The sequence below is a fragment of the Phodopus roborovskii genome, unplaced genomic scaffold, assembly GCF_943737965.1.
Source record: "Phodopus roborovskii unplaced genomic scaffold, PHOROB, whole genome shotgun sequence".
NCBI classification, from domain to species: Eukaryota; Metazoa; Chordata; class Mammalia; order Rodentia; family Cricetidae; genus Phodopus; species Phodopus roborovskii.
This window is the reverse complement of record NW_026126599.1, coordinates 5,299,732-5,323,911: the sequence shown is the minus strand read 5'-3', so window position 1 is coordinate 5,323,911 and position 24,180 is coordinate 5,299,732. Positions and strand designations below refer to the sequence as shown.

General features: G+C 40.3%; 1 protein-coding gene across 7 annotated transcripts in view; it reads left to right on the top strand.

Moving 5' to 3' along the window:
- Rnf216 (ring finger protein 216) overlaps positions 1-24,180 on the top strand; it is a 101,552-nt gene that overhangs the window by 15,630 nt on the left and 61,742 nt on the right. For 6 of the 7 annotated variants that reach the window (XM_051205492.1, XM_051205495.1, XM_051205496.1 and 3 more), the window contains exons 4-13: positions 105-908; positions 1,950-2,026; positions 4,211-4,313; positions 6,166-6,330; positions 11,730-11,844; positions 13,564-13,703; positions 18,020-18,070; positions 19,019-19,156; positions 22,210-22,358; positions 22,799-22,877. In XM_051205492.1, the coding sequence (XP_051061449.1) occupies positions 105-908; positions 1,950-2,026; positions 4,211-4,313; positions 6,166-6,330; positions 11,730-11,844; positions 13,564-13,703; positions 18,020-18,070; positions 19,019-19,156; positions 22,210-22,358; positions 22,799-22,877 (1,821 nt within the window). The remainder of the gene's footprint in view (positions 1-104; positions 909-1,949; positions 2,027-4,210; positions 4,314-6,165; positions 6,331-11,729; positions 11,845-13,563; positions 13,704-18,019; positions 18,071-19,018; positions 19,157-22,209; positions 22,359-22,798; positions 22,878-24,180) is intronic. The other variant, XM_051205498.1, reaches the window with a different exon arrangement.

The window sequence follows — 24,180 nt, the reverse complement described above, 5'->3', positions numbered from 1 at the left end:
TTCTGGTTTTGTTTCTTTCCTGTCCTTTTACTGTAAAGTCAGAAGCAGGCATAGATATAGGAAAGAAATTGAATTTTTATTATCAAAATTTCATTTTTTCTTAGAAACATAAACCTCAAACATCCCGACCCAATCTCATCAAACCAGCTGCCCAGTGGCAAGATCTGAACAGATTGGGAGAAGAAAGGCCTAGAAAGTCTAGAGCAGACTGTGAAGCAGATACCCACAGCTATCTTTCCTTTTGTAACAAGTCACTGTTTGGTTCTGGGGCACAGGATGATTCTGAGGATGAATATGGTGAATTTCTGGATCTTGAGAGTGGTAAAAAAGAAGCCACACCTGGATCAAGCAATCAGCAGACAGCAAACAACACTGTCAACCCCACATTGGAGCAGAAAGTTATTTTATTGGGAGAAAATGGCCTTCTTTTCCCAGAAAGTGAGCCTTTGGAAGCTCAGAACCAATCATCTGAAGACTCAGAGATAGATTTCTTAGCAAATCCTGAAGAGCCAGCAACTTCAGTAGATGACCAGGTAATTGAAGAAGAGTACTGGCTTGACCATCCATACTTCCAGGCTCTGAATCCACAGCCTCAGGAGAGAACAAACCAGATTGTACCCCAAGAGCGGCATTCTGAAGCAGAAATGGGCCCATTGTTCTTACGCCATGATTTCCCAGAGCCTGCTTTTCCAAGGCCAGAACCCCAGCAGGAGGGGATTCCAGGCCCTGTTTCCCCTCAGCTGGCCCATCCTCTGGGAGAACTTGAAGATGAGCAGTTAGCAATTGATGAAGACCCTGGGCCAGCTTTCCCCCTGCCAGAATCGCAGCAGGCCAATTTGGAAAACATGTGGGGACAAGAAGCTGCTGAAGTAGATCAAGAACTCGTTACACTATTAGTGAAAGAAACAGTAAGTTTCTTTTTATTATGATTTAAATAATACTATACTATTAATACTCATTGTTCTGTTTTCTGTCATTGCAATAAACAAAGGAGTGCTTTGTGTAAATTTGATTTTCCTAAGAAGTATATATCTAGAGTAAAAGAAAAGGAATCCAAATATCTCTAAAACCTGTAACACAGACTATGCATTCTACCCTCAGGAGGTGCTCTTGGTGCTAGCTGTATATCATGGTGCCTTGTGCTGGCATTCCTGTTTATAAAACTCCTGTTTATAAAAGGCCTTGAGTTCTTGTTTATTGGATTTCCTAGATCTGGGCCATCTAATGCAGCAGCCACTAGCAAGCCCCTGTGGATATTTACATTACAGTCTCTGACAGCTGAATAAAGTAACATTCTATTTCCAGTGCATTAGTCATTTTAATAGCTTAATTTAGTAGGATACCTGAGGTAAAGAGAAAAAGCAGGTCTTTGTTTTCTGGGGGTCACCTGCTTTTTCTTTCCCTGAGTCTCTTAATCCTAATTGGCCAGGTGTTTTTATTTGACACTGTGAGATGTGTCCTTGAAGGCAAGCATGGGGATTGTGTCTTCATCTCTGGCCTGCATGCTCAATATTTATTGGAAGAATGGAAACTAGAGCTATAAAATAATAAGACATAGATACCTATGAGTCTATCTTTTCTAGGCCCCGTCTTTGCCATCTAACCTGGAAACTAAGGGCTTTTAAGCCAAGCACAGAGCTACAGAGCTGCTTTACAGCTGTTTTTATGGTCTTTAGGCATTTTATATACTGTTGTTTCTATTTGTTTTTTTCGAGACAGGGTTTCTCTGGATTGCTTTGGAGCCTGTCCTGGAACTAGCTCTGTAGACCAGGCTGGCCTCGAACTCACAGAGATTGGCCTGCCTTTGTCTGCCTCCCAGAGTGCTGGAATTAAAAGCATGTGCCACCAACACCCAGCTTGCATTTTATATACTTTATGTCCTATAATTTTTATTGCTTTCCAGAACCATTCTAAGGAACAAAATATAAGTAATATTTACTCCTTTCTAGGAAGCAAGATTTCCAGATGTAGCCAGTGGATATGTTAAAGAGATAATTCATTTGAAGAATTACTATGATTTGAATGTGTAAGTATTCCATCATGCTTGCTTGTGTGCACTCTCCTCTCTCTAGTAAAATATAGTTAACATTTTGGCCATTTACGAGCATACACTTAGATGTCATTAGACACTTTTCTTATTATTATATAGCCCTATCAACTGTTGATCTCCAGAAAGTATAGCATCTTCTCAAGCTGAGACTCTATCCATTGAGCATTTAACTTTCTCATCCCCTCTCTCAGTCCCCAAGCTCACCATTTCTTCAGTCTCAGGGAATTTGATTATCCTAGGTATCTCATATCCATAAAATCATAAAGCATTTGTCATTTTTTTGACTGAACAAACTGGGAGAAGAAAAAAGACCCTGGACCAGACATGGAAGAGATGCATGCAGCTAGTTTCAATGTCTCTTTAATGATTTTATTTGTTTTGTTTTTTGATACTGGGTCTTACTATATAACCCTGGCTAGGCCACTCACATGCCTCTGCTTCTTGTGTGCTGGGATCAACAGTGTATGCCACTACACCCAGTTCCTCATTGTCCCTAACATAGGGTCCTCTCAACTGCACCTTTTCTCTGTTCTCTTCTGGCCACATCTGTCATTCTGTTACGGGCCACACAACTAATATTGAACAAGAAGGAACTTGCCCGAGCAAGGAGAGGAGAGGAATACAGAGAAAATCCTGATTCCCTATGAGCTGACACTTTCTTGTTACTGAGCCCTACCCAGACCAGCTTTACCACTGCTGTGCTTTCCTCTCTCCAGCCTTCTGATTTGTCTTGGTTAGTGAATGGCAAGCATGGATAGTTGACTTTGCTGAGTCTTCACACTAATGTGTCATTGTGGGTTACCTTGTGCTACCTCATCTTAGCTTGAAGTATTTCAACAGTGACAGAGAATTATATTCAGCAGTGAATAGAGAAAGCCTCTATTGATATGAAGAGATTCTGTCCTGAGAAGACTAGGTCAGCTCATCAGTCCTAATAAGCTGAGCCTGGATCATGTAGCAAGAGGCTTGTATTACCACAGGCTTACAAAGGGTATTGATGCCTCAGAGTTTGGTCACCAACTAAATCTCATAGCAAATATGTTTGATTGTGACTGCCAGTTCACAAATAATGACATGGAGAGTTATTTACTATTCATTATAAAAGTTTAGCCTAGCTTATACCTGTTCCTAACTAATTCTTATTACTTAAATTAACCTGTAGTTTTTAATCTACATACTTCACAAGGCTTGTCACCTCATCTGAGTACCTGTTTCATCTGTTTCTGATTGGCCACGCTGCCTTTCTTATCCCCAGAGTTCTCTGTCTGGAAGTAGCACCTATACTCCCCTGACTAGCTTTTGGCCATTCAGCTTTTTATTACACCAGTCACAACAATACATTTTCACACAGTAAAAATGTCCCACAACACCTTCTCCTGTTGATATGCTCATAGGTTTTTCTTGGGGGGGGGGGTTGGGAGGGCAGAGAGCACAGATTGAGACAGGGTTACTCTGTAGCTTTGGAGCCTGTCCTGGTACAGGCTTTTTTAAACTAGGCTGGTCTTAAACTCTCAGAAATCTTCGTGCCTCTTCCTCCCCAGTGGTGGGATTAAAGGCATGCGTCGCCACTGCCTGGCCAGTCACAGTTTTCTTAGTAACTAATTTTCTTCTATATTCTCTTGTTCCATGCAATTTAAGTGTTACTCATTTCAGTTGACATTCTCTTGTAGAGAAAGTTCAGAGCATTTGTCAGTGTGTTCATTGTTTTTGTTCTGTTTGGGCTAGAGTCCTGCAGTCCAGCTTTAGCTGGCTTAGGACTTAAAAGTCTTCTGCTTCAACTCTCCTGAGTCCTGGGGTTATATGTGTTTATGACCATATCTAGCAAAGTGAAACCAGAAACCTGATGTGGCTGTCTTCATTATTTGCTTAGTTTTTCTGGGGTACAGCATCTTAATTCTTTCTCCCCCTCCCTCTTCTCTCTCTCCCCCTCTCTCTCCCTCTCTCCCTTTCTTTTTTATGCTGAAACAGTGTCCAATTTGAGATCCTCTGAGTGTAGGGATTACAGGAATGTGCTGCCACTGGTACATCTTAATTCTTTGATAAGTGCCACTAGAAACATTTTTTTTTTTTTAAATATGTACTCTGACTCAGTGGGTAAATATGGGATTTGGAAAGTCCTATGAAAGTAATGAAAATAACACTATTTGGGGGTTTTTGCAGACTTTGTAATTTTCTTCTGGAAAACCCAGATTATCCAAAGAGAGAAGACCGAATTATTATCCACCCCAGCAGCAGCCTGCTTGCCAGCCAGGATGATGTAAAGGCAAGTATTCCTGGTGGCTTCACCACTTGAACCTGGTCTGCTCTATTGATGATGCTTTCTTTGTTGTCTTGAAAGCATCAAAGTACTGTTAACACAGGGCTTTAAAGGCAAGCAGGGAAATTAGGGTTTCAGAATATTTGTGAACCTCCCTGGAACTCTCCTTGGGCTCCCTTCTTGTATTGTTACTTTTTTTTTTGTTTTTTGAGACAGGGTTTCTCTGTATTGTTTATACAAGCCTGCCCTGGCACACCTGCCTCTGCCTCCCGAGTGCTGGGATTAAAGGTGTATGCCACCAACACTGGGCTATATTGTTACTTTTATCTACCCCTTCCCATAAAAAAATTAAGTAAATCCCTGTGCCTTTAATCATACAGAACAAATGCCTAAAATGGGAAAAGAATTGCCCAAGATTCTGTGTTGTTCTGTTAGTTTGTTTTTCTTAATAAATTTTGTAATTGTGAATTTATACAAACATTGGAATACACAAGGAGGAGCTAATAGGCCCCCCAGACTGATAGCTGGGATCCAGCATGGGACTGACTCAGGCCCCCCTGAATATGGGTCTCAGCCAGAAGGACTGAGCAGTCTAAGGGACCTCGGACAGTGGAACCAAAATGTATCCTGGTGCACAAAAGGACCTTGCCTTAACCTAGAGACAGGAGAGAAGTCCTAGTCCCTACTTCAAATGACTTGACAGATTTACATGACCCCACCTGGATGGCATTGCCCTACATGTGGAATTGAGGTGGGGGGTTGGGAGGGGAGGGAGGTCAGGGTGCATGTGAGGGGGCAGAGAGGGAAGGAGGGAGGGAAGGAGGGGGAGGGAACTGGGATTAACATGTAAAATAAAAAATAAAAATAAAAAATTGAAATACATCACATGAATTGTTGGCATACTTACCACTAATACTAGTAAAATTTTATTGTACCTGCTCTATTATATCTCTGTCTTCTATCTCCATTTATTAGAATTATTTTCATCCTAAGTTGTAAAAACATTACTACACTTACCTACAAATACTTCAGCATGCATAGACATCCTTGCAAGAAAGATATGTGTTCAATCTTTTGACCCAAATCCCATATTAAAAATTTCAGAAGTTTAAAATCTTTATATCCAATAATTGTGATCTAAGCTAATGTTGAGTATAATTTGTGGTACAACCCCATCCCACCCCCAAAGATATGAGAGGTTTGGTTTTGGTTTTTTTGAGAGAGATGAGTTCTTAATGTGTAGCCTTTACTGGTCCTGGATTCATCATCCCCTGCCTCAGCCTCCTGAATACCAGAATTACAGACATGTACCACCATGTCTAAGCTTATCTATCACTTCCTCATTTTTGTTTCAGTCTGTTCACCTCCTTATAAAGTAATTATGAAAACAAACCAATTCTTTACTGTAATATATACTTTTTTAAAGATTTATTTGTTTGGTTGGTTTTTCGAGACAGGGTTTCACTATGTAGCCCTGGATGTCCTAGAACAAGCTCTATAGACTAGGCTGGTCTGGAACTCAAGAGATGGCATCTGCCTCTGGATCCCAAGTGTTGGGATTGAAAGTACACATTACCACTGCCCAGCTTATTTGTTATTTTTTTTTTTGTGGGGTAGGAACCCAGTATGTATATGTGTACCATAGTATGCTTGCAGTTACCCATGAATACTAGAACATAGCATTGGATTCCCTGAAACTGGGGTTACAGGTAGCTTTTATTTAGTGTCTGGTGTGTGTCCTGGAAATCAAACCCAGCTCTTCTGGAAAAGCAGCAAATGCTCTTAACTGTAGAGCACTTTCTCCCTTGTGGAGGAATGTGCTCTCACCTCTAACTTCATGCTTTTTGCCTCATTTCAGTTGCCTAAAGTGGACTTTTTTGACTATTCCAAACTGACTCCACTTGACCAGCGATGTTTCATCCAAGCTGCTGACCTCTTGATGGCTGATTTCAAGATGCTTAGCAGCCAAGACATCAAGTGGGCTCTACATGAGCTCAAAGGACACTATGCAATCACCCGAAAGGTATGCCCTTGAGCTCCTTTTGGGATCTCCTTGATTTTTCTCGATTACAGAGATCACTGAGAAAAGATGCTACTAAAAAGCAGGGAATCACAAATCTTCCATAAGGCTCTACAGGATGATATTTGTACTTTGGAAAGCAGGATGCCAGGAGTATGTGTATCTACCCATATCATAGCTTGTTCAATCATATTAAGTTCTGAGTTAAACCTGTGTAGAGCCTTTGGTTATTAAGTGTTTTACCTATAGGTTCTCAATGTCTCCTTGCTTTTTTTTTTTTTTTTTTTTTTTTTTTTTTTTTCCCTTGAAACTTGTTTGTTGAAGAAAAAAAAAAAGGTTGTTTATCCTATACCCTTCAAGAGTCTGGATTTTGTCAACTGTAATCCCCCAGGTGTCATCTGCTGGTCCCTATGTTTACTTTTTTTTTTTTTTTTTCTTCTAAATTTCTAGCTCTTCAATCTTATGAAATGTAGGGTTAAATTCTCCAAATTTAAACATTCAGGTTCTGCTGATGATTAGTCTGTGATTTGAGCAAGTGTCTGGTACACAGGAGTTTCAGTTTTTTGCAATATAGAAAGGATCTCAAATACATCCATTAGAAGAACTAGATACTCATGTAAGGCTGTGATGTGGTTCCTGGTTCAAGTAGGAGGGTTTTAGTAAGCAAGTTCTGCCCTAGCACACTTCATGTCTGTGACTCCAATCTCAGGGGATTCCAATCTCAGGGGATATGACACCTTCTCTGGCCTCTGGGTACTGCATGTATATGGTAGACAGACATACATGCAGGCAGAGCATCCGTATACCTAACAGAAAAATAAGTCTTTTTTTTTTTTTTAATCAAATATTGTTCAAATGCCTGTGTGCAGACAGGTTTTTTGTTTGTTTGTTTGTTTTTGTTTTGTTTTCTCAGTGTATCCCTGGCTGTCCTGGAACTGCTGGTGTGCAGTTTTAAAGTGGGAGGCTGGAAGCTTCTGTTCTCTTTGGTCAGTTTTGTAGCATTTGCCTTCATGATTTTATCAGAGACTTAGGCTTAATGGATCATTTTGAGAACTTGTCGGTTATAAGAAGGTCTTACATACCTCTCTCCCTCCCCACCCCCAACATAGTTTTGTTTTGTTTTTTAAGACAGGGTTTTTTGGTGTAGCTTTGGCTGTCCTGGAACTAGCTCTGTACACCAAGCTGGCCTCAAACTCACTGAGATCCACCTACCTCTGTTTCCTGAGTACTGGGATTAAAAGCATGCACCACCACCAAGATTTTCTTTATTAACACTTTGGAAATGTGTTTGTTACTAGAACAAATAATGTACTCTTTACTATGTTTTCTTGAAATCGGGGTTTGTAGTTAAAATTAAGTATGGTGGTAATGGTAGCAGCAGGCTAGATAACAGTCTTCACAAAGGGTCAGACACAAGAAAGCAGAAAGCAGTAGCTTTTCCCTTGGACCTCCTTATATCTGGGCCATTGCTGGGAAGGTGTTGCCCACTCTGGGGAAGGGTCTTTTCCTGTCAGTTAATTTCATCCAGAAAATAACTTTATACATCTTCCCAGAGGCTTTTTTTTTTTTTTTTTTTTTTTATAAAGCTAATTCCAGATCCAACCAAGATTGACTAGGATGGCTGTCTTGATTTGCATACTCAGGCCTGTGAGCTTCACCAGCTTGGAAATTAATTTCCTGTTCAGCTTTTTTTCTCCATTATTTTGAGGTCATCTTTTAATCTATTCTCTAACTTGGTCTCTCTCCAGTTGCTCGTTCACTTCCCAGGCTTCCAAGTTTCCTCCTGCCATGTAGCTTTAGTGGTCATCTTGGCTTCTGTGTGAGTGGCAAGTCCCTACTTTTACCCATCCACTCTACCAGACTTAAGTCTCTTCCTGTCCCTTGTCCTTTAAGGCATCAACTTGCCCATTCTCTTCTGAGGCAGAGACTTGCTGTGTAGCCTCATCTAGCCTAAAACTCAGGATCTTACTGCCTCAGTGTCTTCTGGCCCCAGGTGTTAGGAATACAGGTGTATACCTCCAAAGCTTCTTGGAAGCTCTATGTATCTCCTAAGGTAACTTTGGTTAGTATTAGATGTCTTAAAATCCTTATCAGACTGACTATATGCTTGACTTATAACTATGATGTGAGTAGCTGTTCAATTTAAAAATGTAAATAAACTGGGGGAAAAGATTAGACAATAAATAGCTAAACGAACATTTTTTAGTTCCTTGGCAGGTTTTTTTTTTGTTGTTGTTGTTGTTTTTGTTTTTGTTTTTTGATTCCTTCTTAGTTCGCACCTAGGCTGACAGTGAAAATCGGGGGATCAGTAAACCACAAAGTAGGGTATGCCTGTCATGCATATACCCTCAGCACTATTAAAAAGAACAAGAATAAAGAAAGAAAACTAGGACACAGAGTAGCTTCCACCCAAAGAGTTTTTAGGCTATTTGGAACCACAGTGTGATAAGTTCTCAAAAGGCAAATAAGAGAGCTGGAGGAACTGAACAGTCACTAGAACAGAGCCTTGATGGAACGATGCTTTCACCGAAGCCATGATGCAGATGGCTGAAGCAAGAAAGTTATCTGAGTGTCTAGGTGCATAGACACAGGGCATAAGACATTCTTATTCTTGCCCTGTAATCTTATTATATCTAGTCTACATAATTAGGCATTTGGCCAACTGTAAAATAGTACACACTGCTACTAATACAAGGGTTAAAGTGAAAACTTGGAGACTAATTTATATATGACATTTTAAAAGGTGTGGTTCCCTGACAAGTTCTGAATGCTCATTTTAAGTGGACTTTCTCACCTAATGAAATAACAACCCCTCTAGGGCTCCAATCTGGAGCTTTTTCCTCCCTTTATTAGGAGCCACCAAGCCAGTACACCACCATTCCAGGAGCTCTGATTTCACCTTCCAAATAGCACCTCTGCTTTAATGGCCTCACTTATAAAATGTAATTATGGTAGGAATTTTAGCAAATAGCTCTAGTTCAAAGGTGGCATGTTTAGCTTTGGGTAAAGTTAATGAATCTTTCATTTTTATTTATTAATTGTTTTTCAAGACAGGGTTTTTCTGTATCTTTAGAGCCTATCCTGGAACTTACTCTGTAGATTAGGCTGGCCTCAAATTCACAAAGATCCACCTGCCTCTGCCTCCCAAGTTCTGGGATTAAAGGTGTGCACCACCACTGCCCGACAAATCTTTAATTAAAAAAAAAAAAAGTATGAGCCCAGTGGTGCTGTTGGTACTGTTGGCATACACTTTTAACCCCACCACTTGGTAGGCAGAGGCATGGATCTCTGAATTCAATGCCAGCTTGATCTACAGAGCTAGTTTCAGGACAGCCAAGACTACACAAGAGAAATTCTATCTTTTAAAACCAAAAAGAAAAGAAAATGTGTTTAAGTGTTTTGCCTACATATATGTCAATGCACCACCACATTCGTGCATGGTGCCAGGGGTGACTAGAAGAAGGTGTGAGATTCCCTGAGTGCTGTGAATCAGACCCATGTCTTCTGCAAGAATAGCCATTGTTCTTAACTACTGAATCATCTATGCAGTTCAAAGTTGATGAATTATAATATTCTTGCAGCTGAGTATTAAGATGTGACTTTAAGATTGATGCATGGGGTTTGGAAATTTTAGAAAGAGGAAATAGGAAGTTCCACAGCCAAAGGAGAGCCAAAAAGTAGCATGATGGGTTTTGCCCCTTAGCAGGCTTTGCTTGGGGTTTCTCCAGATTTGTATGAGGATGAGGTGGCATTGTCAAAGAGGTGAGCTTCAGTTCCTATAGTGTACTGTTTGTAATTCAAGTCATTTTGAGGTGTAACTTGGGTAGTCCTTCCTCTCTAAACCTTGTTTTAAGCTCTTGGAAGGATAAGCTGAAAGGTGCTAAAGTGACTTTTTTTTTTTTTTAAATAATACATCAATATGAGTATGTTGTTCTTTGTAGTAACCCAATTTTGTGGGTCTTCTGTCCTGTCCCGCTGGCTAGTCTGTCCAGTCTGTACTTGGAAGGAGGAGTGTGGATTGAGGAAAGAAATATACAAAAGACAAGAGATAAGAATCAGGAGGGCGTTCAGTGAGTGCTGAACCGCCCATGTTTATTGTTCAAAGTCTGTTTCTACTCCCATCAAAAGATGGGGAGAAGGCAAAAGACTTCTTTACTAAGATACAAAGAACAAATAAGTTTAAGTTGATTACCTTCTCAATACCCAAAACATCAAGTAATTCCCTCCTTAGTTAAGTATTGTGTTTAGGCAAGACATACAGCAACTATACCAGGTAACTATATCCTGAGTTAGGTATTGTTGTTTAGGCAGGACATGCAGTAACCATTTGCATGCAAACTGCAGGTTACCAAGCAAGGGTGTGTTATGTGCTGTGCAACAATTTTTGTTCTCCAGAAGCTCATAGTCTGTTGGAGGAAATGACTTGAAGCAGAGAAGCTAACAAACAGTTATGCTGTTAATGATTGAGATGTTCTCTGAAAGGAAAAAAAAAAACAAGTTTACAGAGGACATAACAGGCATGGAAGAAGACTGTAATGTCATCTGCTAGAAGAAGGAAAACCTAAAAGAACTGGCTTGTAGGGAAAGAATAAGAAGCATTCTAATGTGTAGTGTCTGAGGCAGTCAATTTATTAGGTAGTTGAATGGACAGAAAAGGTTAGAGAAATGTCTAGAGATGGGATGCTGAGAGTGACCAGTTTGCAGAAGGCAAACCTGTATTGTGATAGCCTGAGAATCTGTCAGATAGAGAGGACTCACAACATGATGATAGGCTAGCAGAGCAATGAGGAATAGTAAGGAGCATGAGCATATGCACACTGCCAGGGAGGTCCAGGAGATGAAGATTCATGTGGAGGAGTGTGCTTGGCCTCTCCTTAGTATATGGCCTGAGAAACATGGCCTCTGTGAGTTTTGTTCGTGCCCATAGGAGGGGACAGGGTGAAACATGATCAGACACTGCTTTAACCACAAAGAGGTGAAGAAGGTTAGGGCTAAGAACTGAAGGATCAGTGAGTTCTTTTTAAGTGTTGATTGGAAACATCTAAGAAATGAGGAAGAAGCTGGAGTTTCAAGGAAAAAGATAGACACTGGTTGAAGGATTTGAGACTGCAACATATAATAAAGTGTGCTAGGGAAGGAATCAGTTGGGACTAGAGGACTGCTACCAAAAACAGTGTGTGTGCTGTGGCTGTGGAACCCAGAGTACTACTCACAAGTATTTTATAACCTAGCATGTGTTCATGTGTGGATAGCTTTCGTTTCTTTATGTTGCCTTTTAACCTGTTAATGTTGTCACACTGGGCAGATCCAGCACTGTGAGGGAAGATGAAACGTTAAGGATTGCCTTTTTTTATTTGTTCTTTACATTTATGATGATAATCTTTCCCTTTTTCAACTTTTAGGCCTTTTCTGATGCTATTAAAAAATGGCAGGAGCTATCACCTGAAGCCAGTGGAAAACGGAAAAAGAGGAAAGAAATGAATCAGTATTCTTTCATAGATTTCAAATTTGAACAAGGTAATGGAAGCTGAGTGTTGATGATACCATGTAAAGTTGTGATCTGGTACCTTCTTTTTTGTGAAGTCACTGAAACGAGGCACATTGTATTCATTGTTTACAAAGACCAAATAAGCACAAAAGGAACTGACTAGGACTGTTTGGATAGCACATCACAACTTAGAGACAGGAGCTGCCATTGTTGGCTTCCTCTTTCTGTAGGTTTATTATAGCAGGACAATGTTGTACAGTGGAGAACTTCGTGTGTGGACTAATGGATAAACGCTGCACTTAGTCAGAATTGGCTATATAATGGTTTCAACCTTTAGTCAGTAATCAATTCATGCTACTGAGAGTCAGTTTTGCACCTGATAGCATGGCTGGTAGACATATTTTTATAAAATTTCTTTATTCCCATTGGAATACGTTATGGAAATTCTGTCACTGGTCCACTAGCCTGTTGAAAAGAGCATTTGGGTCCTGGGGGGTGGAGTTTTTAGTGACTAAAAGATAAGGTGCAGTAGGGGAGGCATTCTTGGCCCTTTGGAATTGAAGGAGCAGGAGCCTCAGCTTAGCATTTCAGATTCTCCATTCTGTTTTGTGATAACTGCATGGATTTTGCTTGTTAATAAACAATAAAGTAATTACTTTATTCATTAGGAATAACTGCAGGAAGTCTTTCAAAGAAATCACTTGGGGTCTGAGCCCCCCTCAAACATGGGAAGCAGGATTTTATAACATTTCGTGTGACTTGATTGTGTCAACAAAGGAATGTACTGCTCTTTAGCAACATCACAGATGGGAAAGTTGTCTTCAATTTGTCTTTTGTTACGTGTGTTTCTAAAGCTTCATTCAGTTATGATTAAATAAAAATTAGAAAGGTTTTGGATTTATGAATTCTTTGTTCTACCTTTTAGTAAGTGAGACTGTGACATAGAGACTGTGACATAGAGGTCAGGTCCCTCAGCAGTTTGGGGAGCAGTGCCTTATGTGACAATCTCACTGGTCTCTGGTTATAATATAGGTGTCTCACTGAGCTAAACTAAAGCAGTTTCTGTCATCTCTAAGATGTAGTCATAAGTTTCTGGTGTTCAGTAGTGGAGAGCATGTTGCTTGCAATATGTTTTAATACCTTGTTGACCAGCTTTGTTTTTCACAAAGTTCTTTTTTATATCAAAACAAAGTTAAAAACAAAACCAAAAAAAAAAAAAAAAAAAAAAAAGCATTCTAGCTGTATACCTGTAATAGTTCAGAAGTGAAAAGCCACTATTTCTACAAGGGTAATAAACTGTATGCTCTGGGGTTGGAGAGATAGCTCAGAGGTTAAGAGCACTGGCTACTCCTCCAGAAGGCCTGGCTTCAATTCCCAGCACCCGAACAAACAGCAGTGCACAACTGTAGCTCCCATTCCAGAGCTTCTGAACCTCTCACATAGACACATATGCAGACAGAACATCAATGAACATGAAAAAAATAATAAAATAAAAATAAACTGTATGATCACTCAGAACAGTGCAGTCAGAGTGGGAGAGGCTTTGCAGTTGGTTCGCACAAAGAAAGTGAGGAATGACAGATGAAACATGAGAAGCATATGGTCTAACTGCAAGATGAATTGTAGGAAGCTGTAGTAGTGTCTTGCCACAGGGCTGGTGGGGTGCTAAGTTGTAGAAGACAGAATGCTTGGCCTGTATTCCTAGTGAACAGTTTTCTCTGTGGTTTCACTCTGTCATATGTCTGTAGGTAACATAAAAATAGAAAAGAGGATGTTCTTTCTGGAAAACAAGCGTCGACACTATAGATCCTATGACCAGCAAGCCCTCCTTCCAGCTGTTCAGCAAGAACAGGAATTCTATGAGCAGAAAGTCAAAGAGATGGCAGAGGTAAGAAGCTGTTCTTTGATCTTGGAATGTGGTTATGAAGTTCTAGTTTGCTCCCTGATGGAGTATGGTACATGGCTGCCTTCAAGAGTTCCTTTGGATGCTGGGGTATAGCCCAGCTTGGGTTCCTCACTAGTATCACACACATAAGAAAAGTGTGGTTGTTCATCTGTAAGTCTAGCACTGATAGCTAAAGCAGGAGAATCTTGAATTGGAGGATTTGTTTACACACCCAGCCCGCCCCAAATTTCTGTTTTTTGAATGGTTCCATAGTAAAGTTTAGTTTGCCTTTAGGTTTTTAGTTTTTTTGAGGCAAGGTCACACTGTCAACCAGTTTCTCCTAGTACTCCATATGCCGTTCAGACTGGTATTGAACTCTTGGAAATCTTCCTGCCTCCTTACTCCAACTATTTAGGTTACAGGAGTGTGCCAACATACCCAGCTCACAACAAAGATTTTTGAGTTTTTGTTTTGTTTGTCCCTTCTTACTATATCATTGATCAATTATTCAGTTTGTTTGCTTTCTGTGTTGAGTTTCTTCTTTTTGGTCCTTTTAGCACAGAAAAGGTTTTAAACAAAAAACAAAACTATACTTTGTAATAATACTGACTAATCTCATGGTTTCAACTAATCTCATGAATCAGATTGACATTAGAGACCTTTAAAAAAAAGTTTATTGCATTTCTTTATTGCACATGTGTATGTTTGTGTGCACATGTGTACCATGACCTGTAAGATATGTCTTTCACTTCTTTCAGCCACAATTGGTGGGGGAAAAAAAAACAAAAAACAAAAAAACAGGAGTCTCTTTTAGCTCTATAACTTTCCCAAATATTATTAAACATTCAATCCTATTGCAATACATATAATTAATTAATAAAAATCTTGTAGGCTTTGGTGGCCGTGGGTTCTGAGTTTATGATGACCCAAGCCTATGAGGTTACATTTTTTGTTTTGTTTTGTTTTGTTCTTGGAACTCAGAGATAAACTTACCTCTGCCTGGGATTAAAGTGTATACCACCTTGTCCCATTTGAGGCCACATTTATTTTTTTGAACTGTGTTAAATTTGTAGCAATAGAAAAAAAGCAGTGGTGACTTAGCAGTCTCTCTGCACTCATACTTTTTAAGATGCTAGTCTTATGTAGCTATTCTTATGTGTAGTGATGTAATCCCAGCTACCCTGGAAGCTGTGGCCAAGGGATTAATAAAAGTTCAAGGCTAGCCTAGTTATCAAGAGAGCCAAGGATATGGCTGAATGGGAGAGCATTTGACTTAGCATGTGTGAGATGGTTATGTTTAATTCCCAGACCACCAAGAAAATAGCACAATATGCTGTTAGTCACGTGTGGGACATACACCTGTAGTCCTAGCACAAAGGAGACTAAGGTGGGGAATCACAAGTTCAAGGCCATCCTGAGGTGTATACTGAGACCCTGCCTCCAAGAAAAAGTAAAAAGAAAGACTACTTTCACCTGGCGATATCTTTGATAAAGCAGTCAAAAAGTTAGTTTTTCTTGCTGTTTTGTCTTGTTTTGGTTTTTCAAATTTTGAAGTAATTCTGTGCAACAAAATGAGAAGTACACCAGGCATGATGGTACTCGCCTCTGATTCCAGCACATGGGAGACAGAGGCAGTTGGATCTCTATGAGTTTGAGGCCAGTCTGGTCTACTAAGAGTTTCAGAGAAACCCTGTCTTGAAAAACAGGATTTAGGCTCAATTTCCAGCACGCACATGGTTCCTCACATCTTTAACTCTAGTTGACCTCATTTTGGTCTGGCATAGTGAAGTGGTCTGGTGTCTCTGGGTTTGTCCTTAGTTAGGGTTTCTATTGCTGTGATGAAACACCATAGGGAGGAAGGGATTTATTTCACTTACATATTACCATATTAGTGTTCATCATGTAAGGAAATCAGGGCAGGAACTGAAATAGAGCTAAAATCTGGAGGCTGGAGCTGATCAGAAGCCACCAGCTGGGGGTGGGTGGTTACTGGTTTGTTCATCTTGCTTTCTTATAGAACCCAGTATCAGCCAGGTGTTGGTAGTGCATGCCTTTAGTCCCAGCACTTGGGAGGCAGAGTCAGGTGGATCTCTGAGTTTGAGGCCGGCCTGATCTACAGAGCTAGTTCCAGTACAGGCTCCAAAGCCACAGAGAAACCCTGTCTCAGGGAAAGAAAAAAATAAGGAAGAAAGAAACCAGTATCACCAAGCAACATAGGGATGGCACCACCAGTAATGGGCTGGGTCCTTTATCTATCTAATCACTAAGAAAATACCTACAGGCTTGCCTATAGCCTGATCATATGGAAACATTTTCTTAATTGAGGTTCCCTCCTCTCAAATGACTTTAACTTGCATCAAGTTGACATAAAACATCCAGCACAGGCCTAGACCTGAAAATTCTCCCAAAGTGTCTCTCTCTCTCTCTCTCTCTCTATCTCTCTCTCTCTATCTCTCTCTATCTCATTCTTGTGCTCTCTTGTTTTCTTTCTCACTCGCTCTCGATTTGTCACACTCTCCCCTTGCCTCTGCTTCCCAAGTGCTGGGATTAAAGGTGTGTGCCACCACCACCAGGCTCAATGTACAGGTTTTATTATTTCTTTCATTTTGTGTTTATTTTGTGTATGTGCCAAGGACAGTTTTGACTCTTTATGACCTAACATAATACCTACCAGATTAGAATTTAAAATCACTTGAGCACAGTGATAGACACTATTACAACCCAGAGGGGAGACTGAGGCAGGGGAATTAGCTCAGAACAAACATAGCAAGACTGTGCTTCAAAGAAAAATACAAATGAAAACCATAAAGTTGCTTGAAACAAGTCTGATTATGTCAGTAACATGAGTAGTTATGTTTATTTGTACTGTTATTAATATTTGACTTATGGGGAAATGGCTTTTTGAGGGGGCCTCTTTATCCTTCAGTTTTGTAATTTTTTGTTTTGTTTTTCAAGACAGGGTTTCTCTCTATTGTTTTGGAGCTTGCTCTGTAGACCAGGCTGGTCTCAAACTCACAAGAGATCTGCCTGCCTCTGTCTCCCAAGTGCTAGAACTAAAGGTGTGCGCCACCAATGCCTGGCCAGTTTTGTAACATTTTTATTTAAGTCAAAACTATAAAGCAAGAAATGTCCAGCGAGCCAGATTCTTCTCTCACTTCCTCTTAATAATATTCATTTTAGTTTATTTTTACTTTAAGTAAAAGCAAGTATATATGTGTATTTTATTTATTTCTCTTTCTTATCCAAAAGATAGGCTGAAATAAATTATTTTTTTTAAAGGAAATAAGTCTAGCAAGATGGCCCACTGGGTAAAGACAGTTGCGGATCAAACCTGGAGACCTGAGTTTGACTCAACCCATACACCTTCAGGTGTGTGGAGAGAACTGGCTTCACAAAGTTGTCTTCTGACACATGGTTACATACACACATGTATAGCATTATCAAGACAGTTATAAGGGAAGTACTCCAGCATCTGCTATTTCACTTAGCAGTGTGTATCCTAGCAACCATATAGCAACCAGAGGTTTTCCTCTTCCGTTTTTAACTGCTATAACATTGTCTGATGGAGGTCCAGGCTTGTTTCCAGGGTCTGGCTGTTTGTAAACAAGTTTGTACATACATCAATCAGTTCCTCTTTAATGCCTCAGTGCATCTTGGGACAGCTTCCTAAACATGACTTTGATCGCAAAATATAGTGGCACACAACTTAATTGAAGCTCTTGGGAAGCAGGGACAGGCAGATTTCCATGATTTTGATGCCAGCCAGGACTATAAGTGAGACTCCATCTCAAAATAGAAGTTTTGGCCAGGCTAGGTAGCTCATGTCTTTAATCTCAGTACTTGAGATAGGGGAAGAAAGTAGGGTGTTGTTTATGAGTTTGAGGCCAGCCTGATTTACATAACAAGTTTTAGGTCTGCAAGGCCAAGACTACATAGAGAGATAGTATTTCAAAAAACAAGTTTTTTTTTCTACTGTTGAATTCACACTACATGCCTCCTTCATGGTCAGCCACTTTACATCTTCTGCAACAATATGCAAGTGCTGGTTGCTTCCCAACTTCACCAGCAAATTGTGTTATCAAACTTGGTTTTGGCCCATTAGCTTCCTGTTTGCTTATGCTATTCTTTCCTATTCCAGTGTTTTGTGTTAATCTGTTCCCCTTATTCATTCTGCAGATTTATTCTTTGGTAGCCTTTTCAACTACTAAACCATGTTAACTGAAGGGTTAATAGTGTACATAAATTGAAATGCATGCTAATGGCTTATGGTTGTCTCTTTTCTACATTTGTATCTGAATGTTGATTCTTTTGTTCTTCAGCATGAAGACTTTTTGCTTGCCCTGCAGATGAATGAAGAACAGTATCAAAAGGTATTTGGAAATCTCACCAAGTTCATTTATTCAGGGTGTACTCATTGGATTGGGCTTTTTGGTTTTTTTCGAGACAGGGATTCTCTGTGTAGCTTTGGAGACTGTCCTGGAACTCCCTCTGTAGACCAGGCTGGCCTTGAACTCCTCATTGGGCTTTTTGAAAGCTTTTTGTATATGACCTGCTGTTGACTTGTGATTTTGCAGTTCTCTCAAGTCACAGTCAATTATATCAGCTAGAGAAGGTTATCTTCATATAACACTAGAACAGAACTGAAAGGAGATAAATGTGTTCATGGACAGAAATTCACTAGAAGGCACTGTTCTGCATTCCTACACTCAGATTCTGTGCCATATCTGCCTACTTGCTTAGTGGCCTTTTTGAGCATGACCAAGAGCAAGCTGCTGACATTCCATCTCTCTAGGTACTTAAGGATGGGGCTTAGTTTTCCTCAGTCCCCTAACCAAAAGCAAGGGCTGGCTTATCGTCTCTTCACACCACTGTCTTCTGACAAGAGGAACAAATCCAGCTTTAGAAAGCTTCTTGGATAAAGTGTCATGCCATTAACCCTTTTAAAGACATATCAGCATCTGTTGCATCAGTTGCTTGCTGTCTTTAGCTATGGTGTAGTGTTACACTGATATCTTGAGTTGGGTTTATCTTGTTGTTTATTTACCTTCTTTTTGAGACAGGGTCTTATTCCATTACCCTGGTTGGCCTCAAACTTGAATTCCTTCTTTCTCAGTGTCCTAAGTGTCATTATTATGCATACATTGTCATGATACCCAGCTTTTGAGCTAGTTTTAGATAGTAAGTTTGTTACTTGGTGTCTGCTAGGATTCAGTTTTGACTTCAATGTGTGTCTGGTACAAGGAAGTGTAAAGGGCTATAATGAGGCCTCAGTGCTTGAATCGGGTATGGGAGCATTCACATGTATCTTTGACTCATAGGACGGACAGCTGATTGAGTGTCGATGCTGCTATGGGGAGTTTCCATTTGAGGAACTGACACAGTGCACTGATGCTCACTTGTTCTGCAAAGAATGTCTTATCAGATATGCCCAAGAGGCAGTGTTCGGGGCTGGAAAGGTAAGGTGTGTCATACATATAAAAAAGGTGACTGTGTGAGAGGAGCAATGTTCTGATGATAGGTGATATGTGCATGACCTGACTTCTATCGTGTTGGTTCTGAGTAGAACCGTGACTGCCCTGTGCCTGAGCATTCACTTTCCTGGTTACAATTAGATAAAGAGTAAGCTCAGGATTAGTTTATTTGAGCATATGAAAGTACATTAATATATTTTCACATACTTTAAAGATTTTGTTTAAAAGTCATAATAATTATAAGTTCATGCTCCTCTGTCCAAAGTCCATTTCACTGAACACCAACAAAACTATATTAAGAGGAATTGTATATTGTGTTATATCTCTTGGAGCAACTGTAACAAAGTAATAATGAGCCAAGTGGCTCGGTTCTGTAATTAATACCAACTACATGGAAGGCTGAGAGGCAGAGGATCACAAGACCCTGTTTCAAAGTTAAAAAAAAAAAAAAAAAAAAAAAAAAAATAGGGGAGGACTAACATGAATAAGGCCCTGGGTTCCATCCCTAGTACTAGCAGAGTAAGGAGAAGGGGGAGAGTGGAGAGAGAGGGTAAGAGAGAAGAAACCAACACCATGATCTAGAAAGTGACCTTTTTATTTTTAAAGACCTTTCCCTCCCTCCCTCCCCTTTTCCCTCTCCCTCTCCCTCTCCCTCTCCTTCTTCCTCTCTCTTCCCTTCCAAATCCATCCAAAGTTTTCTGTGCCTACCATCCTCAAACATAACCTTTTAAATGGCTGTTAGCATCACCTTTATGACACCATGGAATCTTTTACTTCCTCTTGTGGTTCACTGAAAAATTGCCATGAGTATGTGATTTTAATCTAATCCTGAGACAAATCTGAATTGAGAAATAGTTACTAACAACCTTTAAAAATCAGCATCCTAACTAAAAGATCATGAAATACTGAGAAATACCCTCTAGTGTTGGGGGTAAAAGGCTCAGCCTCAAGCTCTCATACTAAACATGTGGATTCCTTTCCACTAGCAAGCCAGGCATTCAGTTCTGTAGTTGTTACTATTTCACATGCTGTAAAGTCAATTCAGTTTTGATACCACCTACCTGGGGGGGGGTGTCTGATTCTGTAGGTTGAAGGCTTCTGGAAAGCCTGTCTTTTGAACTACAAACTGGGGTTTTCATGACCTGATCAGTAGGCTTAGTTGGCTTGCTTAAAGTAGTTCTCAGAATTCAGCCAGGCTGTGGTGGCACATGCCTTTAATCTCAGGTGGTTCTCTGTGAGTTTGAGGCCAGCCTGGTGTGAATAGCTGGTTTCAGGATAGCTCCAGGTGTTAACACAGAGAAACCCTGCCTCATAAACAACAACAAGAACAAAAGAAAAAGACCTGTATTTCTCAGAACTCAGAGAAATGCTTATACTTCAGGCTTATTACAAAGGTTATTTGAGCTCCAGATCAGCATACTGAGCAGACAGCTCCAGACAGAGCATAAGAGCTAGTATAAGAACTCTGTCCCTAAAGACTTAGGATATACAAACATGCTAGCAAGGGGTTGGAGTGTTGTTCCCCTTCCTGTAAGCCTCCAAAGTTCATCATCCAGAAGTTCTCCCGACCCTGTCCTTTGAATTTTTATGGAGACTTTATTACATAGAATTGAAGTATGGACAACTTGTGGAAATGGCATTAGATAAGAGTTTGACTAGAAAAACTCAACAAAGCCGTTCACATTCTTCCTGGGTTTTCTGTAGTGTTTCTGTGGATGTGGAGTATGGCCCCATCTGAAATTAAGGATTCTACATTGTGCTATCACATAACAAGATTTGAAAATTCTTTATGGCCAGCTCCAATACAAAAAGACAAAAAAGAGTTAATAGTGTATGTAGTAGTTTGGAGTGAGTGGCCTTGAAGAGAAATTCTAGCATCTGTGGCTTGCCTTGGGTAGGAAAAAGGAGTGGTTGAAAGAAGGCAGGAAAGGGTCAGAGAGACTGCTTTCTCAGGCTGAAAGTACCCAACATTATAACAAATGATTCTCTCAATTCTATCACTCAGAAATTGTTTTGAAGCTGTTCTGGAGCCAAGGATAAGACGCCACAAACTTTAACTTTAGTGTTGTATTCACTGAGGAATTAATATGAGCAATGAGAACCATGTTGAAAATCACAGTATTTATATGTCACAGTTATGGCATCCTAACACAGTTTGGAACAGACTAAAGAGAGCTGCCATGTGGTCTCCTACACCCAGTAAAATCTTGTGGCTCAGCTTATTCCCTTGGAAAAGGGAGATGCTCAGGAACTGCTAGAAACATTCTGTGAGATCATTTCCCTGTGTTTACTTTGGTGTCCATCTTTCTCCTGGTATGGTTCTTCAGATATCTGGCACTTTCCATTCTTAATAAGGGTCTGTTTGGAAGCTATTTGAGCCACAGGTGTATAGGCTGAGTGGTGACTTTGGGTGTTTAAATAGTGTTTCTAGTTGTGATCCTCATTGTAATGCATTATCACTGAATGCAGATATGATACTGCCCTGGTCCCAGCATCCTAGAACTGACTGGGAAGAAGGAAACAGCAATTCCGTGTGCAAGTTTTGCTTCAGGTCTTCTTGAGGCCACACTGGAGCTCAGCTGTACCTGAACATTTTTCCCTTTCTGTTGATTTCTATCCAAAGAAAGTGAGAATAGAAGTCCAAACCATCCCCCCCCCTTAAAATTTAAAAAAAAAAAAAAAATAGTTACCACCTCTTCCATTCCCTTCCAAAAGGGTCTCCAGCTTTACAGATCCTACCAGGGAAGCAGCTTACTTCAGACATTGTAGCCAGCCTCCTCCAACCTACTGACCATGTCACTTTAGCTGTTGGTGTTCCATCTTTAGAGATTGTAGCTTGGGCTGCTAGAAGTCATCTACTAAGATCAAGGAAGGCCCTTTATGCTTCCTGGCTTTGAGAGTGATTTCTGAGAGAGAACACATCTGTGTTCTTGCCATTGGCCCTTCCCTTAAAAGATGTGTTTGACTTCCTTAGCTCTTTTATTATTCTGAATCCCTTTTTTCTCCCCCCACCCCCTTGCCTGCTTGCTTTATTCTAGTCAGAACTCAGCTGCATGGAAGGCAGCTGCACATGTTCTTTCCCAACCAGTGAACTGGAGAAGGTGCTCCCCCAGACCATTCTGTTCAAATACTATGAACGGAAAGCTGAAGAAGAAGTCACTGCAGCCTATGCTGATGAGCTTGTCCGGTGAGTTCTGAGACTCCGCTGATCCCCAAGGTAAAGTCTGTTGGAGCATTTGATCAGGCATGTCTGGGTTTTCTAGCACTTCTTGCTGAGAAATGAAATAATTAAGCTTTATAATGAAAACATCTCTCAGTGGATATCTTTTGTGCTTTTCTTACCACCTGATTGCTGAATCACCATTCCCTGGGTGGTAGGAAAAATAATGGTTATAGGGAATTCTTGAAAACTTGAGGTATGCTGTTGTTAGTAAATTTGGGCTTGGGATGGATGGGTATCTGTTATTCCTGGTAAATGCAAGTAAAGGAAGAAGTTCAGTCTAGGTTATAATGAAAACTAAGGAGTACAAAGCACTGTCTGCCTTGCTTAACACTCCAGCTGGGTAGCACAATCCCATGAAACCCCCTTAACCATTTTGAGTGATACACCTTCCCTATTTATTCCAGATGCCCCTCCTGTAGCTTCCCTGCTCTGTTGGACAGTGATGTGAAGAGGTTCAGCTGCCCTAATCCTCGCTGCCGGAAGGTAAGGGAGAGAATTTCTTCCTAACACATTTGCTTGAATTTTGGCACTTTGCACTATCCTGATGAACCATGTACTTTGTTCTGTGAACTGCATGCTAATACATGAGAACAGTTTGCCTGTTCTTCTTCATGAAGCAGCTAAAGATCAGTGCTTTGTGAGGGTAGTTAGTTATCATGGTTGAAGATGAGATTACTTATAGATTACAGTTGCAAACGGGTGCTCTGATTTTAAAAAAAAAAAAAGTGAAGGGTTTTATATTTCTTCTTCTGTGTTGTATTTCTTGCTTGCTTTTTTCCCTGTCCTGTGCTCAAATGCAGTACACATGTGCTTCCTGTCACTTTTAAAGTGTAAGTGACACTTCTTTGATCAAAGAACTAGCATTGTGTTAGTAATGATGGAATGGGAATCTCAAAGGGTTTAAAGTACTAACGTGAAGAGAATGCAGCACAGGGTGTTACATCTTCGAGGACCATCTGCTTCAGAATTTAACCTTTGCCTATGGGTAATGGCACTCATGTTCTTAGGTTCCTTTTCTGTTCTTTGGGTAGTGGGTCAGTGGGAGATAATAGAAAGCCCGCTTGTGTGAGCTGCCACTAGATGGCAGTAGTTCTCCACAAGAAGGGTCCCTCTCCCTTTTGGGTATTTCCAACGTAGATGTGTCAGCATAACTGTCTTGTAAGCAGAATTGACAAAATTCTTCCATGTTAGTACTAAAGCAAACCACTGCATGCATACAGAACTTCATTGCAGAGATAGCTCCGCTGTTAGGATGTCTGCCCTTTTGTCTGTACTCGCCCTAATTCTCTAGGTAACAATCTTTCTCTTCAGCAGGGTGGCTAAACTGGCAGTTAATCCTTGAGAATTTTGCATGTGTAAAATATGATCCACAAGTTAATTTTGTACTGTGTAAGATTGAAGGCATCTGTTTTCTCATTGCAGTATTTGCCAAGTAACCTACAATCCAGTTGTACTTCCAGGAACTATGAGATAAGGAATTATAGTTATGTGTTAATCTGAAAGAGGGTTGATACCCAAATCACTGAAGACTGAGACAGTCTTCTGTGAAGTAGGTTGGGTCTCCTGGGTGTGATGGAATGCTTGTCTGAACCTTCAGTTCCCTGGTGGCTCTCAAAGCATTGTTTTGCCATGCTTCTTTCAGCAGTGGATAAGAGTAGTTTTGGCATGGAGTGGAAGAAAGGTAGCTTTGGGCAGGTTCTGAGATGGTTTCAAATATTCTGTGGAATATTTATTCTTAGGTTCAGACATTTCCCTGTAGAATTTCTTCCTACCTTCTTGGTGATAC